Source organism: Plectropomus leopardus, chromosome 4, assembly GCF_008729295.1.
Source record: "Plectropomus leopardus isolate mb chromosome 4, YSFRI_Pleo_2.0, whole genome shotgun sequence".
NCBI classification, from domain to species: domain Eukaryota; kingdom Metazoa; phylum Chordata; class Actinopteri; order Perciformes; family Serranidae; genus Plectropomus; species Plectropomus leopardus.
In genome coordinates, this window is record NC_056466.1 from 18,657,410 (window position 1) to 18,674,204 (window position 16,795).

At 39.1% G+C, this 16,795-nt stretch overlaps 2 protein-coding genes and 1 long non-coding RNA gene across 3 annotated transcripts in view; all 3 read right to left on the reverse strand.

The window, feature by feature from the left end:
- The window catches only part of LOC121941709 (protein kinase C beta type-like), a 74,501-nt gene that overhangs the window by 48,170 nt on the left and 9,536 nt on the right, over positions 1-16,795 (reverse strand). The gene's annotated exons all lie outside the window — the stretch shown is intronic.
- LOC121941710 (suppressor of cytokine signaling 1-like) lies at positions 5,613-13,670 on the reverse strand. The gene is made up of 4 exons (XM_042484562.1): positions 13,580-13,670; positions 10,090-10,527; positions 7,805-7,992; positions 5,613-6,785 (listed from the first exon to the last, which is right to left on the reverse strand). The coding sequence occupies exons 2-4, from the start codon at positions 10,306-10,308 to the stop codon at positions 6,461-6,463; spliced, it is 732 nt and encodes a 243-aa protein (XP_042340496.1). The 5' UTR covers positions 10,309-10,527; positions 13,580-13,670; the 3' UTR covers positions 5,613-6,460.
- Positions 15,232-16,728, reverse strand: LOC121941711. The gene is made up of 2 exons (XR_006105772.1): positions 15,975-16,728; positions 15,232-15,496 (listed from the first exon to the last, which is right to left on the reverse strand). It is a non-coding gene; the product is annotated as an uncharacterized LOC121941711 (long non-coding RNA).

Below are 16,795 nucleotides of genomic sequence, written 5' to 3' on the forward strand. Positions count from 1 at the left end.
CCGAGAGACACAGCACTGAAAAACACAAATTTACTTAGGCAAAACGCCAAACGAGTGGGATTGGCTTTTTCTTTCACTTTAGCTGGCAAGTATGTTAACAAACTAACTGAAAATCCTGAAGTATACCTTTAAAGCTATTTAAAAAATTCACGCCATCTGAATGTCCATGTCAGTGTGACAGACTGTTCTATATTGTGTGTCCTTCGTGAGTTGTCGTGGTTATCCAGTTAGGTGAACTCAGGGAGCTGGGGTACATTGGTGGCAGTGGTGTTCTTCAATAAGCCGCTATTAGGGCTTTTCTGTGTATGTGTGGAGCTATTACCCATGCTGCTGTTTTTAGCTTAGCTGGCTCAGTATAGCTAGCTTTTAACCCCGCGTGATGCTTCAGAGACTTCTTGGCAGCAGAAAAGCTGTTTCTAGTCGATTTTCCATCAAACAGTCTTCCGGCATAAATGTGCATTTAATCTCTATAATATATCATAATACGTTTGCAGACCCTGTAAGCAGTGCTACAAGATTTTGATATTGGAAGCATTTTGGTTTCCATTTATAGTTTAAATTATGCTGACTAATCATAATTGAACGGCAGGTAAACAGTCGGTGTTGAGAGCAAAAGAGGCAGAGATGTGATTTCAGAAACAGTCAGCTGTTGTCTGATGATGATTTCGTTTTGTATTAGCTTTTTTATTCATCTGCATTCATATGCAGATATCTGTTCATATAGAGTTAGCTGAAATTAATGGTGTACGAAAGAGGAAGTCTTGGCCCAAATATCCCTTGGGTACAGCAAATATATTGGCTGTTCCCCCCAGAGGCTTATCTGCGTCAGACTGATACTTGATGGGTTCAGAGATTGATGTGGGCTTGTTATGAGAGAAACTTTCTGAAGTTTCTAAGATCCTGTTTACACTTAATATATATATATATTAGATTTTATTACTTAAAAAGAAAAATCTCAACATTTTGGGAGATACAAAAACTAAAGTGTATAAAAAACGACTATTTTCAGAGTTATGATCCAGTATATTTTTTGGACGGGAACAGTTTTTTGTGGCCACTGGAGACTTTGGGAAGTTACTGCTCCTGGCAAGCAAATTATCATTTTTACACGATTTTTGTAAAGATTAAGCAAGTGAAATAAATTGTGTTTCTTATACTTTGTAACCTCTGGATCTATTTCAGTACCTTACCAACAGAATATGTAGTACTTGCTGAACGCTAACAGGTAGTGTTTTGATGTTTCTTTTCTTTTGTGAAGGTGCCACTGCTGTATTAGTATTAGTATTCTGAAAGTATTTTTGATTGAAATTCTGCCATTTTAGGGGGCATTTTCCTGGACAATATCCAACCCTATTGACAAGTTGGGATGAGAACTTGTTGAAATGACCTTACACCGCCCTGCACCACTTCGATTGTTTTCGTCATCCGTCATCAGACTATGACATTTTGAAGGCGAACAACCACTACAGCATCGCTCTCTCACCTGCTGCTCCAAACATCATCAGCATACAGTCAATAATACAAACACAGTCAGGCACATGACTAACATCTGATGTGTCAGGTGTGTTTCTGTGCATGCCTGCCTGTAGTTGTGTATGTTAGAGGTGTTTGTGTGTGTGTTCTCCAGCAGAGAAACCCAACTTCCTGTTTAATTATTCAGACATAAACCTGGATTCATGCCGTTACACACACCCACACACGCCTCCTATAACTCACCCTTTAACCTCTCCCCATCACCTCCTGCCTCTTTACATCCCTGTGTTCATATCTCGCAGTTTCTCTCCTTCTGTCCTGCACTCTTTTTCTCTCCCATTCTAGCCCTCCTCCTCACCCCTCATCACCCACCTCCCCCTTTCTCTTTGTCAGTGTGCACTGGACTGAGCACTCAGAGCTGATTTGTTCTGGCATTTGAGGAGAAGCATTTTTCTTTCCATGGCACTGCTGAAATGTTCAGAGACAAACAGACGAGAGGAGAGGAGAGGAGAAGAGAGGAGAGGAGTGGAGAGGAGAGCAGATGACACAAGAAGAGAGGAGGGCATAATGGGAGGAGAGGAGGAGAGAGGAGAGGAGGAGAGAGGAGAGGCAGAGAGGACAGAGGGAAGAAAACAAGAGAAACTGAGAGGAGAAGGGAGAGGAGGAAACATGAGAGGAGAGGATGAAAGGAGGAAAGATGAGGGGAGAGGAGGGGAGTAGGCAGGGGAGGATAGAGGAGAGGAGAGGAGAAGAAACAAGGGGTGGGAGAGCGAATGAGACGATGAGAGGGAAGGAGAAGAGTAGAGAAAAGAATAGTGTGGAGTGAGGAGAGAACAGGAGAGGAGATGAAACAACAGTTGAGGAGAGGAGAGGAGAGGAGAGGAGAGGGGCAGTAGGAAGAGGAAAGGTAGGAACAGCAAAATAAACATGGAAGGATAAAAAAAGGAGAAGAGGAGAGGAGACAAATTCAGAGTAGAGAAATGGAGAGGGGCCTGGTGATGAAATGGGAAAGGAGGAGAGCAGTTTCAAGGCTGTAATTGAAATCTAATTATCACCTCAAGTCCCAGCTGACTCCACGTCAAACACATGCATGCACACACACACACACACACACACACACACACACACGCGAGCACCACATATGTGCACATGTCTGCACGTGTACGGTCATCACATTATTACCACTAACATCTGGCATCTTCACACACCAATAATCCCCCTGTCCCGAGAGCAGTGTAGGACCTTCGTTTACTTCCACCTCACACACACACACACGCACTTTCTAATACACACATCCTCTCTGGAGTGCACACATATTTTTGTGCACTCATGCAGACACATACACACATGGTCAATGGAGGAAAATGGGTGACAAGCATCCTCCTAATTTCTATTACATTCTGATGACTGTTCTCACACATGTGCAACGTCATCACTATCACACTCTCAACGTCATAGCACAAAACACACACACTCTCTTACACACACACACACACACACACACACACACACACACACACAACACACACACACACACAAGCACAAGCACAGTGCACCATTTAGGCTAAATGGCATCAGATCAGATTTAGCCTGCACTGTCCTGACCTGGTAATGACAGGTAGTGTGTGTGTGTGTGTGTGTGTGTGTGGTGTGTGTGTGTGTGTGTGTGTGTGTGTGTGTGTGTGTGTGTGTGTGACAGGGGGATGGAGGGATACTGACTGGCTTTCCCCGGCCGAGGTCTCTGTAGAAGCCGCTGAGCTGTCAGCAAGTCCTCGGTCTTCACGGCCTGGAGCAGCTCCTGGTCCTTCCCCATGTCCCCTCCGTCCCGCCTCGGTCCGCTCGGTCCCGCTCTCTTCCTCTGAGCGCCCCTCTCTCCTCCGTTAATCCGCTGCTACATCCTGCCGCCGCTCCGGGCCTCCCGCTGGAGCTGAGGCGCGGAGGGATGGATGTTGCCGGGAGTGGGATGCTCCGATTCCGGCCAGGAGTCCAGCGCACGCCCCGCTCTGCCTCCCCGCCACGCGGTGCTACCGATCCACACCGACCGACCGACCGACCGGACCTCGCTCTCTCCGGCTGCGCAGGAACACACTCGCGACAGATTCTGTCCGCGTGACGATTTCACCGGGTCTACGTGCGTGCCGTGCGTGAAAACGGTGGAGCTCGAGCGCCCTCCTGTATACTGGGTCAAATCCGCACCCCCGAAATCTCACGAGCCCTCAATCCGCAGAATAAATCACGCACGGGTCGGTGATGTTTAACGTGTGACCGCTGTCGCCGCTGCAGCTCGCGCCAGTGCCATACAGCTCCAGCGCGCACACACGCGCACAGACACTCATTCACAGTCACATATGGCATTACATAAACACGAGCTATTTGTGCGCGCGCCACTCCAGTTGTTGTAATCCCAGTCCGCGTGTCTGCGCGCGTGCGAGCGGACAAGTCAAGAGAGGTCGTTTGACATCGTAATAATAATGTACTCAGTCGCGTGCGGGAGGTGCACTCAGCGCGCGGGACAGCATAGGCAGAGTCCGGGATCGCGCGGACCCATGAGACTCTCAGCACTGTCACTCATAGACAGATCTGAAATAATCGACACTGCCTTTCATCAAACTACATCTGGTAACATTCATTCATATTTTTCTCTGCACTGTTAATGCACTGCAGTGTAAATTTAGTCTCCACTTTATTTTGTTTTATTCGCATCATTTTATTTTTTAATCATTTGAAACCTGTGAAATTGGCTTGCTTTAATTGCTTTAATTGAACAAGAAATGACCCCCCAAAATTAGCAAGAAATAAGTAAAAAGTTACAAGGAAATTACCTGAAAAATAGCAAAAATAGAAAGGGGAAAAGGCAGAAAGAGAAAACAAAGAAATGGCCAAACATGCAAAAAATAATAATAAAATATTTCTTTCTGTATTTTTTTTAAGTATAATAATTAGAACTATGGGCTAGTTTCTGGTCATGTTTTTTCACATTTCACAAATGTATTTTATTTTTCAAGACATTTCTTGCAAAAATTGCTGCTTGCCTTTCCCCCATGTTTTTGAAAGAAATCAGATCAATTTGCTCTGGTTTCAGAGGTTTAAATGCTTGTGAAAGGCATCTGAATGCAGTACAAGAAAACTGATGTCAGTCCAGCTTTCAAAGGGTTAAATCCTTTTCTTACTTGTGTATTTTTATACTATGTGAGCATAATTTCTTAATAACCTTTAGTGTCGTATGTATAGCACTTTAAATTGCTTAGTTGTTTAAAGGTGCCATATAAATAAACCAGACTCACCTCTATATGTGTCACAGTGGTGACGGTTTTACATCAACATTGTTTAAGGTTAATGAGGCAGGGATAATTTGAGGACAGGAAAAGTGTGTGTATGTGTGTGCGTCCCTGATGCTGGGCTAATTTAGACTAAAGGGGCCACTGCCAGTCAGATTTAGGACAGGAAGTGGAACAGATAACAGAAGACCTGTACTCGATCAAAACTGTTTGTGTGTGTGTGTGTGTGTGTGTGTGTGTGTGTGTGTGTGTGTGTGTGTGGTGTCTTTTTATTGAGACACAGCCTGTCTGATAGCATTAGCAGACAGTTTTTCAGTTGAGAGTTAAACATGGACGGATTTACTCACTATGTGGACCTTCAGCCCTCCCACAACAACTGAGTTTGGTTACAGATAAACAGAAATTTAAGTGAGATTTAAAACAAAATTGTATTCTAATGCCATGCAAATTCGAAGCAGCTTTTTGGTATGTGGTTTGTGCATGCTGAAAAATGATAATGTATACTATAAGAATTCTAAGCAGCTTTTGGGTGTGTGCTGTGCTGAAAAAAACAATAACGTACAAAAATAAGTCAGTGTTGATGTAAAGCACTAACAAGAGGCTTGATGGGGCGACGTCTAGCTTAGCAGGTAGAGAGTGCACCCCTCATAAATTGAGGCCTTTGCGTCAACCTAAAGCTCGAAGCTGACTTGCAGCTCTATGTTGTGTGTCATTCCACCTCTCTCTCCCAGCTGACATCATGTGAGGGGCTCGGAAGTTGCAATTCCACTGTTTGACTACTACAAAAATTGGCTTCAAAGCCCGGCGCACTTCCTAAGGCCCATGGTTCTACATCCAAAAAAGTGGACGAGGCACTAAGCATTACATTTTATAGTCTACATGTTTATTTATGCTTAATGACTTTAGTGGTTAAAGCAGACAAAGTTTATACACTTAAGCAATTTTAAGCTACAATACTGTTAATTAGGAAGTACTCAAACTTTAATTGCATTTTTGCAGCAGTTGTGACAGACTGCTCCTACAGACAAAAAGGCCACTCCTTGCTAGCATACAGCAAGAAAAAAAATCATACTGAGCTAAAAAAAAAACTATACTAATCACAAATCTTTAAATAGGTTACACTGCCTGCAATTTTGATTTACAGGCATTTGAAATAAATAGTTATATACTTCATACCACAATAGAGATTAAAAATGCCCTCCCCCCAGCATATTCCCATATGGGGACATTGGGTGCACATTGTTTTTTCAAAAAGAATTTCCAGATCGAAGACGTTGCTTAGTTTTTTTATGCTTCTCAGGTCATACCAACCCAAAATAGCTAGGCAAAATTAAAATTGCATACGAAACAAAAGCTTGGTTTGCAGGAGGACATTATAATAAAATAGTGATATGTCAGCCTGTTTTGATGTTTTTTTGCCCCTAATAAATGCAGCTTTAACCAGCAGCAAAGTTTACATTTTAATGGATGTTACAACTGATATGTATCATAGAGGCACTGGTGGAGCAATAACACAGGATTTTCTATTAAACAAAAAGTAATAACATGTACCATGAGTACTCTGTAAAACATTGTGATAATGTGTGCAAATAGCCACTGAACAACTAGCAGATCGAGCTGTATTTTTGTTATTTAAAAGAAATAAAAATAACACAAATACAGAGTAAACATAAACAACATACAGCGACAGGCACCCTGTCCACTCATGTCTATATACAACAAGGGTACGCATGAACATAGTCTTTAACTTGAGTGCTGAGTCCAGGTAAGGTGCCTATTTTCTCTGCTCCATGCGTGCGTATAATGGCCCTCCTGCACATCTGCTTCAGGTGCTCTGGACGCTGCTTGCGATAAGGTGCCGTCAGCTTACAGGATGAGCTGGTGTAATACGTGAGCAGAGCAAAGAGTGAAGCAAAAGTCCTGTGGCTGCCATACAGACTGAAGAGCAGGTTGTTCAGCTGAACACGAACACTAGTCGGGCCGTCATCACTTTGGTAACTCAGAGTGAAGAAAACATCTGGCTGGACGCTATCTCTGCAACAACACAGCAGTACACATACAGTCACTTTAAGATCACTCAATGTTATTTATTTTTTTGTGTACTGCTTTTTTCATGGGGCTCGCAATAGAAAAAAAGGGCAGTATGACAACATTGTGTTTCCCACGGAATTACAATCTATGTGTGGCGGTAGCCGATGACTCACTTATGTGTGTGTGTGTGTGTGTGTGTGTGTGTGTCCCTTCTTTATCGTTTATCATTCTGTGTCGCCTCTCTCAAATTTTGGGGTTTTGTGGGTCTGTGAACATAGCACAGGTGTTTTCCCTGCTTTAGCAGCAGTTTGAGGCGTTTTAGTCGTGGACTCAAGGGGTGGGTAATTGATTATTCAAATTCGGTCATAGCTGTAGATCGATGGATTAGAGGAGCAGCTGTTGCAGAGGTGAGTGAAAGCAAACTTTTCTGTTCCTCCGTCTGTGCCCAGAGTATGCTCTACATTCTTAGAGTGTGGGTAATGAATAACCAAATGGTATATATGTTTAAATAGCACTCCTAATGAAAGGTCAAGCTTCAAAAATATAAAATCAATATGTGCCGGCAGATGTTTTAATCATGGCGCAGCTGCACAAATAAATAAATGCGTTGTAAATTCTGCAAACCCTGTAAACCTTGCCCTATTTTGACCTTTTAAGAATCTGACTAAAAAAATAGGTAGAAAATGAGAAATAGGGAAATTATCGTAACATAAAATAAATTGTGCAATATCCCAAACTCTTCCATTAGTGGACATGATTGATCATGATATAATTAGACTGAGTTGTTCACAAAACAGGATTTACATAATAAATAAGCGACACTGGGTGAAATTTAAAACACTTTTTTTTAAAACAAATTTTTTTCTATTCATCCTATTTTTAATCGAATCAATCCCATTGAAGAGGGAATCAAATTGTCACAAGAGGAAAGAGGAAAAAGCATTAAAAGTTGCGGACAAAAGCAACATCAATCGAACAGATACAGCAACACTAAAACTTTTTAAACAAAGGTGGTGGATTACCTGATGAGAAAGGTGCCCAGTGGTGCCTTTGTGAGTATTGCGTGTGCCTCCTCCATGGTCATTGATCCCCAGTAGTAACCACTGTGTTGGAGCTGCTGGAAAGTACGTTTCACTAGTTTGTACTCTGCTGCACTGCTGAATGGACGGAGGTGTGTGGGCAAGCTCTCAGCATCAGATCCACTGAATAGCTACAACAGAGAAGGTATTAGAAATAAACTATATAAACATACTGTATATAATTAAAGTTATTGCAAAATTCACTTTCGGGTAACATCTGTAATTCACAGTTCACAGAACATTGTCACAGCCGGGACAGAAAAGCAGAGTACTCTCTGTAGTCAAGCTTCAAATACATTATCTATCATAAAGTATCAGAAACGAGAAATTATTTTGAGTTGCTTGTGCATTAACAAAAACAAAACGAAACAAAATCTAGTTTTAACCCAGTTCTTGTATTTCTACCACCCACGGTTCTTTTATATATATTACTTATTATCTGCATCATTTTAAGAGATTCTCTATTGTAGTGATATTCAACTTATCTGGTCCTGCAAGAGGGTGCCAGTTGACCTGCTGATGATTTTCTAATTTACAATTAAAATGAGTGGATTCACCATGGGATTTTTTTGTACTTTGGCTGTAAATAAGGTGCCAGAGTGCATAAAGAGAATAAAAAAATAGAGCCTGTTTATCAAAATAAAACTTCCAGGGGAGGGTCCTTCCCAACAAAAGTCTGGGCAAAGCCCTGAATGTCCTCAAATCTTAGAGACTGGACCCTGGCCTCCTGTTGTTTTGCAAAAGTGGCCCCCAGGCACAGCAGGTTCAGTATCTGTGCCATAATTTTTGAGTAAAAATATTAATAATGTGATAGTAATGTTAATATTGAAATAATAATGCTCCGCAGTGTTGTGGACGCTTTGTGAGGAAACTTGTACATTTCAGGTTCTGTGTTCAAACTGTCAGATTTGTCAGAAAAAAAGGGACAAAAAAGTTTTCATGCCAACATTCAAACTCAAGAGATAAACCCAGATATTTGACTTTTTCAAGTTGAGTGTCCAAACGATGATGCAGTGATAACTACAGAGATTTGTGAGTGCTTATTTGCAGATTCACTGCAGAGGCACCGTGCACATGAAAGACACTGATGTGAACAACTCATATTTATCACAAATAATTAGGAGTTTCATCCCTCTTAACAAAGTAGAAACTACAGGTTCTGATTTTGAAGCAGTGTAAAAACTATAACACCTGTATTTTCATGTTTGTTGTGTTATTGTAAGTGTTACTCTTGCTTTTATCCTGTTTTAGAGTCTCTGGCTGGCACAATGACCAATATTAATTACCTTGCAGGTTCAGATATTTAATAGAAAATCTTATAAACTAATGAATTATGATGTATTATCATAACATACCCTAAAACAAGTAGAGTATATAAAGTTGTTTCACCATTACCAGCTGAAACATTAAGATGTTGTACATACTAATGCATCAATAATTATAATGCAGCGATATTACTCTAAAATTGAATTTTTTTTCTTGGCACTTTAAAGCAACACTTTAACATATTTTAACATATTAATTCATCGACTGGGGGCTGCATTTATGAACAACAAAACTACATCAAAACATCCATTTGCAAACTTTCACGCAAGTCATATGAAAAACCTGAGTCTCAGTTATCTAGTCATTTCTCAGTATTTTCTATACACATGCATTTTTGCAAAAAAAAAAAAAAAAAACCCAAACAAAACCAAAAAACCTTAGCAGTGGAGTCTGGCTTTGAAGAGAACATAGTTTAGTATCACTTTCAGTTCAGTTTTAAATAGAAACGTTTTAGCAAAAATCTAATAGATAAATATTGATAACTTTAATAGTTTTGATGTTTTTAATGCAGCAAATTGATGCATTTGCCGTTTTCCATGGAGGCAGTGTTTTCTTCATGAGTCCCTGACAACATGGCATGACTGACTGATATACAAATGATCATTTTGAGGGTGAAGTATTTCTTTATTTATATTTTGAGGTTGATACTTTTACTCATGCAAAATTGTAAATTCAGGACTTTTACATATAACCGAGTATTTCTATTGTATTGTTATTTTCACTTTTAGTAAAAGATCTGAGCACTTCCTCCACCATCGGTTGTCACATTTAAGAATGAAATCCTGTTGTTTGATTTTGGACTTTATCTCTCTCCGGCCATCTGTGCACTGTTTAAAAATCAACATCCCAAAGCATAAAATCCACAAACTGTGATTTTTAGTGGGCAAACGTTGAGCACTAACCTGGCACCAGGACTCAGGTTCTTCCTGTAGTTTTTTCCACTGCAGTAGATCTAACTGCGTCTCTGTCGGCTCTTGACTCTCTGTTTGAACTCGCTTTGGGCTCTGGGCTCGTTTTGGTCGTGCTGATTCCTCGGGGGGGTTACTTTGGTTCTGTGTCACAGCTGTATGGTTCTGTTTTCTGCTCTGAACTACTGTTCTATCAAGATTGTCTCTGACCATCCTACAAAGGAGAATCCTCCTTTTGACCACCTGTTGCACCAGTTCCTCCACTTTTCACTGGCATATCCTCCATCACTTGCTCCTTTCTGGTGGCTCATCTGCTGTGTGGTCTTCTTTCCATGTTGCTTTAAACAACAGTTTGAGATTTTAATCAGAATTTATTAACATGTGTCTGCGGTCATCTGTCTGTGAAGGACTGTCACTGAAGGATTCGATGAGCTGAAACACACAAAAATTAACAATCACAGTTAAAAAAATCTTTTGTTCAACTTCATTGCATTTCTCATCAGCTTAAACCTGCAATAACAGATTTTTGTGTCCACCTGATGAATGTAAGTCATATAGTCACTCTCGTAACTCGGTTTTAGTCTCCACCACCTCCTGAGGGAAATATCTGGATGTTTATCTGCTAAATGCTTCACTGTGTTCACCGGCGAATTGCTAACTTTGTCTGTCTGCTGTTTACTGCTGAGCAGCAGTGTTTCCCCTTTATTCTTTCGACAGTGTCGAACTGCTGTGAGTCCATGAGCGAGGCTGATATCTGTGATTAGTTCACATATCTGTAATAACAGCAGGATAGTTGAGTGTGTATTAGTTGAAGAGGTGACATGACGATATCGTCTTTAGGTTTTCGGTTACAAATAGGCTCTACGGGGAACAACATGCTAACATAGAGACAGATGGTTTTTCAAAATAAATCAAATCAAGTTTATTTATATAGCACCTTTAAACGTCACAGTTGAGCAAAATGCTGAAAAAAATGAAAATGAATGTCAAACAGAGATAAAACTTAAACAGGCACAATAACAACAAAATAGCAATATGATATGCACACACACAAAAAACAGAATAAAACTGGAAAGATCATTAACATATGTAAAAAGATTCTAAAACACTAACATATCAAACCCATTAGGGGCAACCAAAGGACGCTGAAAACATGTATGTCTTAAGATTTTTCTTGGAGGTGTCAGTGGAGGGGGAGAATTTGAATTAGAATTTAATCTCCCTTACCCACTAGCCTTGATTGCGGGGCAGTAAAAGTTTCATTTTTTTGTTTTTAGTTGCGCTACTCCAGAGAATATTTTGTTAAAAGATTAAAGATTAGTGATGCTGTTTTGCCCACACTGTTGTCCGTGTTGTTAAAACACATGTAATTAAAACCCTGGTGTTCTTCAACACCATCTCAAAATAAGGAAATACTGGGATCAAAAGATGAATTGGCTTTAAAAGTGACTTTTCTGTGTGTGTGGAAGATCAAATTTATGTCAATGTGAAGAGAGGTTTATGTGGATTTCGAGGACGATCAAATATTTGGGAAGTAGGCTAAATGTTAAATATTTACTGACCCCTTCTCCCTCAGCCCTTCCACCAAGCTAAAACAGTTAACTGAAGGAAAAAAGGAAAAAACAGATCATAGTGTACTATCAGATAGTGTAAAGTGGATTTTAGAGCTTTTCTGCTATAAACAGCTGCCTGCTGAGTCTGAAAATGTCACTTTATAGTATATAGTATATAGTCAGAACAGTTAAGTTGCAGCCAGACAGCAAAACAATGAACTGAAACTCATTAAAAGTTGACAGCGGTGCTGCAGATTCAGGTAAAAATTCTGCGTAGGTTCATGAGTAAAAACGACTTCTTTCACATTCTCATTTAATACAAATCATAAAATAATCCATTATAGCAGCTTCAACCTTATCGCATTTATTGCAACGGATGAATCGAGTCTGTGTGTGCATGTGTGTGTGTGTGTGTGTGTTTTTCCAGTGTGTAGTCAGGTCATGTGGCTGATAATAAACCGCATGTTTGTGTATCATCAATCACTGGGGAGGGCAGATATGACTAAGTTAATAGTAGCAAAAAAATGGTTTCACTTTCTAAGTCAAGCAAGGAGACAAAAAGAAAAAAAATTAAAAAAAATGTGGATTTCCTCTGCATAGCTCTACGTGTTTTTTTGTAAAAATATATAAAAGGAAGTTTATTTGCTCTCACTGTAGTTTCTCATTAAAAGTAAATAAAGTTTATCTATAAAGCTCCTTTCCAGAACAAAGTTTCTTAAAATAATAAATAAAAGCAGCAAACTTCAAATAAAAACACAATATAAGAGTCAAAAAACTTAATAAGTAGGTCTAGACTTTCTAAGTAGTAAAAAACTTACTTAAAGATATAGGCCTAAGTAGGATGTTGTGTCTTTCTGTTTTGATATTGTAATGGATTTGTAACATTTTGCTTTTGTTATACAGAACACATTATTTGTTATTTAAAGAAGTGCTTTGTAAATAACTTGTAATATTCAATATATTATTTGTTACTTATATTATACTGCTTTACATGCTTAACAACTCATTTACAAGATGATATACTGCTTCAGAATAACATTTTCTTGTTGTTCTTTATTTCTCTTTGCCTTCTTTTTTCTTTATACTTTTTTTGGTTTTATCTCATTGCTAAAATTGTAAAGAGCGACTATCAATATCACACTGTGTTGCTGCTTCTCCAAACATTTTACTTTCCTAATCTCATCCCAAATCATATAATCTTTATTGATCACCTCTTTGTGGAGAGGAAGGCTTCACACTGTTCTCGCTTTACAGTCAGTCATGTAACTCTATATCTTTTTCCTCAACTCACAATATCACACAGTGCGATCTGTCTTTGTTATTACAGGAGATTTTATTGTTATAGTATATTCTATCATAAATTAAATTCAATTCAATTTGAAATTACACAATGAGAACAAAGTTTAACTTTCAGTTTGACGGTTGAGAAATCCACGTTGGTTGAACAATGTAGAACTGTTTTTTTGTTTTCAGTCATTTTAGTTGCAGTGCAGCAGTGCATGGATATGTGGTATGCTGGGGCAGTATAAAAAGAATAATACGTTTTTGAACATTAAAGCATGTAAACCTATACTAGGAGACAGTCAAAATATAAATACAACCCCGAAAATGAACATAATAGGACCTCTTTAAGGCTGTCAATCAGCACTGTAACCCCCAAAGCAACTGTTTCACTTGGGGTTCACAATATGTAAAATGCATCCGAATATTGTTGCAAACAAAAGCTGAAAAAAAGTTCCATCTAACGGAAGAGTTCATTTGCTTCCAATCAATCGTCCAGTGCAGCATTAAGTGAAAGCGTCCAGTTCAGATTAAATTGTGTGTTTCTGGATTGTAGTTTGGCACTTGTTGAGTTCAGATGAATGAAGGTGGCGCACGGTAAACTTTTGCATTAAACCGCCTATGTATTATTAAACACAAAGCTCACTTACTTGCAGTGACTGAGCCTCGTTGAGTCCGACCAGCAGTGAGGAGCGTCACTCGGCTTCTTTGCTGCTGGAGCTCGCAGATCTTCACATGAAGAAACATCTTACTTTTGGTTACAGGCTATGCTCTGCAGGGGGCGGGGCAGGAGCACGCACACAAACTCGTTCGGGTAACTTTCGCTTTCGAATGCAGCCTTTACTTTCACTTCAACCGCTTCTTATTGTAAATCACGTGATGTACGATCAGTGTTTGTGCATTTTTCTGTGTTTACGTGCGTGTGCATTATTTCTATATATTTTAAATGTGTAATGGCTTGAAGTGCACGCACATAATTGCACAGTTCAAATGCATTCAATGTGCAAGAGTGAAAGAATTTCATGCATTAACTTTTGAATGCTCAGTGATTACAGAACTATGCAAAGCACTTCTGCAAGTCATAATGAATGTGAAATATTAAGTGATGGAAATGTGTCAGCAACATAGTACAAACCCCAATTCCAATGAAGTTGGGACGTTGTGTAAAACCTAAATGAAAACAGAATACAATGCAAATGCAAATGCAAATCCTTTTTAAACCTATATTCAATTGAACTCACTACAAAGACAAGATATTTAATGCTAAAATTGATAAACTTTATTGTTTATTGTTTTTTTTTTTTTTTTCAAATATTCACTTTTGAATTTGATGCCTACAACACGTTCCAAAAAAGCTGGGACAGGGGCATGTTTACCACTGTGTTACATCAGCTTTCCTTTTAACGACACTCAATAAGCATTTGGTAACTGAGGACACTAATTGTTGAAGCCTTGTAAGTGGAATTCTTTGCTATTCTTGCTTGATGGACGACTTTGGTTGCTCAACAGTCCGGGGTCTCCTTTGTTGTATTTTGTGCTTCATAATGCTCCACACATTTTCAATGGGAGACAGGTTTGGACTGCTGGCAGGCCAGTTTAGAGCCTGCACTATTTTTTCACTTTTACTGTTGTAACATTTGCAGAATGTGGCTTAAAAAAGACTTAAAAAAAGGTTAATTTCATCCACTATATAGTGTACTATAAAATACCCACAATGCACAGCAAATTTGAGTGTACGTGTGATGTATCCTACATTTTACTCCCGTATACCACAATGCAATATAGTCTCGTATTTTTGGAGTAAGAAAATTGTATGTGATGTGCATTTTTGCATCCACCACTGTAGTTTTTCTACATGCTGGCAATCTGCTGCCTCACTACAACAATATCTACAAGTTTGGACATGATCTTGGGTGCATCCATAAAGCATTCTAACTCTAAAAAAAAAAAAGACTAAATCTAGTAAATGTTTGCAGATGCTCTGAAACTCAGAGGGGCAGCACTGTCTGTCAAAACTTGCATAAAGCAAATCGTAGTCCTCTGTATGCCCTTCATATGTCTACATATGTCTTACAAAATGGTTTATAAATTTTTGACCACCTTAACTCTCCGAAACAATTAAAAGGGGATTTATTATGGAAAAATAGAATATTAAATTAAAGAAAACATAAAGTTGTGGTTGGGTTGCTGTTTCTTCAACAGCAGATGGGACACCTTGTGGGAAAACAGTCTTACTGCACACACATTAATACAAGTGCACACACGTACACACACATACACTCAAGGATGCCATGGCAACCAGTGTGATTTCTCATAATATCACTGCATGATGATCAGACAGCAATTTTATTTTATTAACAATTTCAAACTTTCTCACATTCAGATGTAGTGTCACAACATTTCCTTCGATTTCTTCACTTCATAATTAATCATTAGTGAATACATCACTGTACGAGGTTGATATTTCAGGCTGTGGAGTTGGACGTCTGGTTTTCTTTTTTGTTTTGTCTGTGCATCCAGTAGGCAGCTGCGGTTACAGCAAGGATCCCATATGTAGCTAACACACACTGTAAGAGAGTGACAACGAACATGTTACAAACTGAGAGGAGTTAAAGGAATATGCTCAGTACTTTCACATGCACTTTCTCTGAAACGTAACTTTAAAAACTGAACTGAAAGTGACTCTTTGCTCTTTTCAAAGCCAGACTTAAATAGTCAGGTTAAGTGAAAATGCACGTTTGGTCATATGACTACATAAATGAGGCTTGGATTATTCTGCATGAATCCTGTTGATAGTTTCTTAAACTGATGTTTTGATATAGTTTTGCTATTGTTAAAAGTGGTCTACAATTAATCAACAAATTAATACGTTTGGCCTTCTCCATGGAGGCATGCGAGAAAACATCGTTTTCATCACTAATTCAAGACAACACAGCATGACTGACATAAAAATGTTCATTTCATGGGTAAATTATTCTTTTCATATGTAAACATGTAAATGTTAATATTGAATGAAGCCTGTGCATGTATTTGTGTGTTAATTACATTTCTGCGACCCTGCAGAGTGTAGCTATTAAAGTATTTCCTCCACCCAGTCAGTTCCACAGAAGCCGGGGCTTCAATGCCAAGCAGCTGCCTCTGAAACACACAGAAAAACAACAAACACCCACAGTAAGAGGAAGTACTGCACACAGACTTTTTAAAAATGTTTTTCACATTTTGTCTCAATATTAAAGGTATCTCAAAATATTGTTTAAAGGGGGTTATGGCAGAGTAATATAGTTTCTATTAACATTTCATTGCAAGTTAACTCAATGTGCATTCAAAAGCACAAAAAATAAAGTTAATAGAATGAACTACATATAAAAACGAAAGAAAAAAAACAGTTAACCACAAAACCAAGTGTCAAATCGATGAACTTGGAACAGCTGTGGCTCAGGAGGTAAAACCATTAAACGTAGGGTTGCTAGTTTGATGTTGAAGACACCAAACCCCAAATTCCTCCCATGGCATCTCCGTCATCAAACTCTTTGTCTTTTAGGGTAGAAAAAAATGCAGTAGATTTATGACATTATCTACCCATCCGTTTGTCAACCAGCCTAACAGCTTTGAGTCAAAATGAAGATGAAACTTAAGATGACGGGAACACGTGGGGTGTTTATCATCAATAACTGTGAGCTCTATTGTGGCTCATTATAATCTAGATGAGAGCCTGCTCTCTGCTTGTTATCTTGGAGGAGAAAAATGCTGCACAAAATCACATAACACAAAACTTAATTTGAAAGCTATGTGACAAGAAGTTGAGCAGTTTCTTCACCAGTGTCAGAGACAGATGAGACACAAACACAAAATAGTTTTGCATGTAC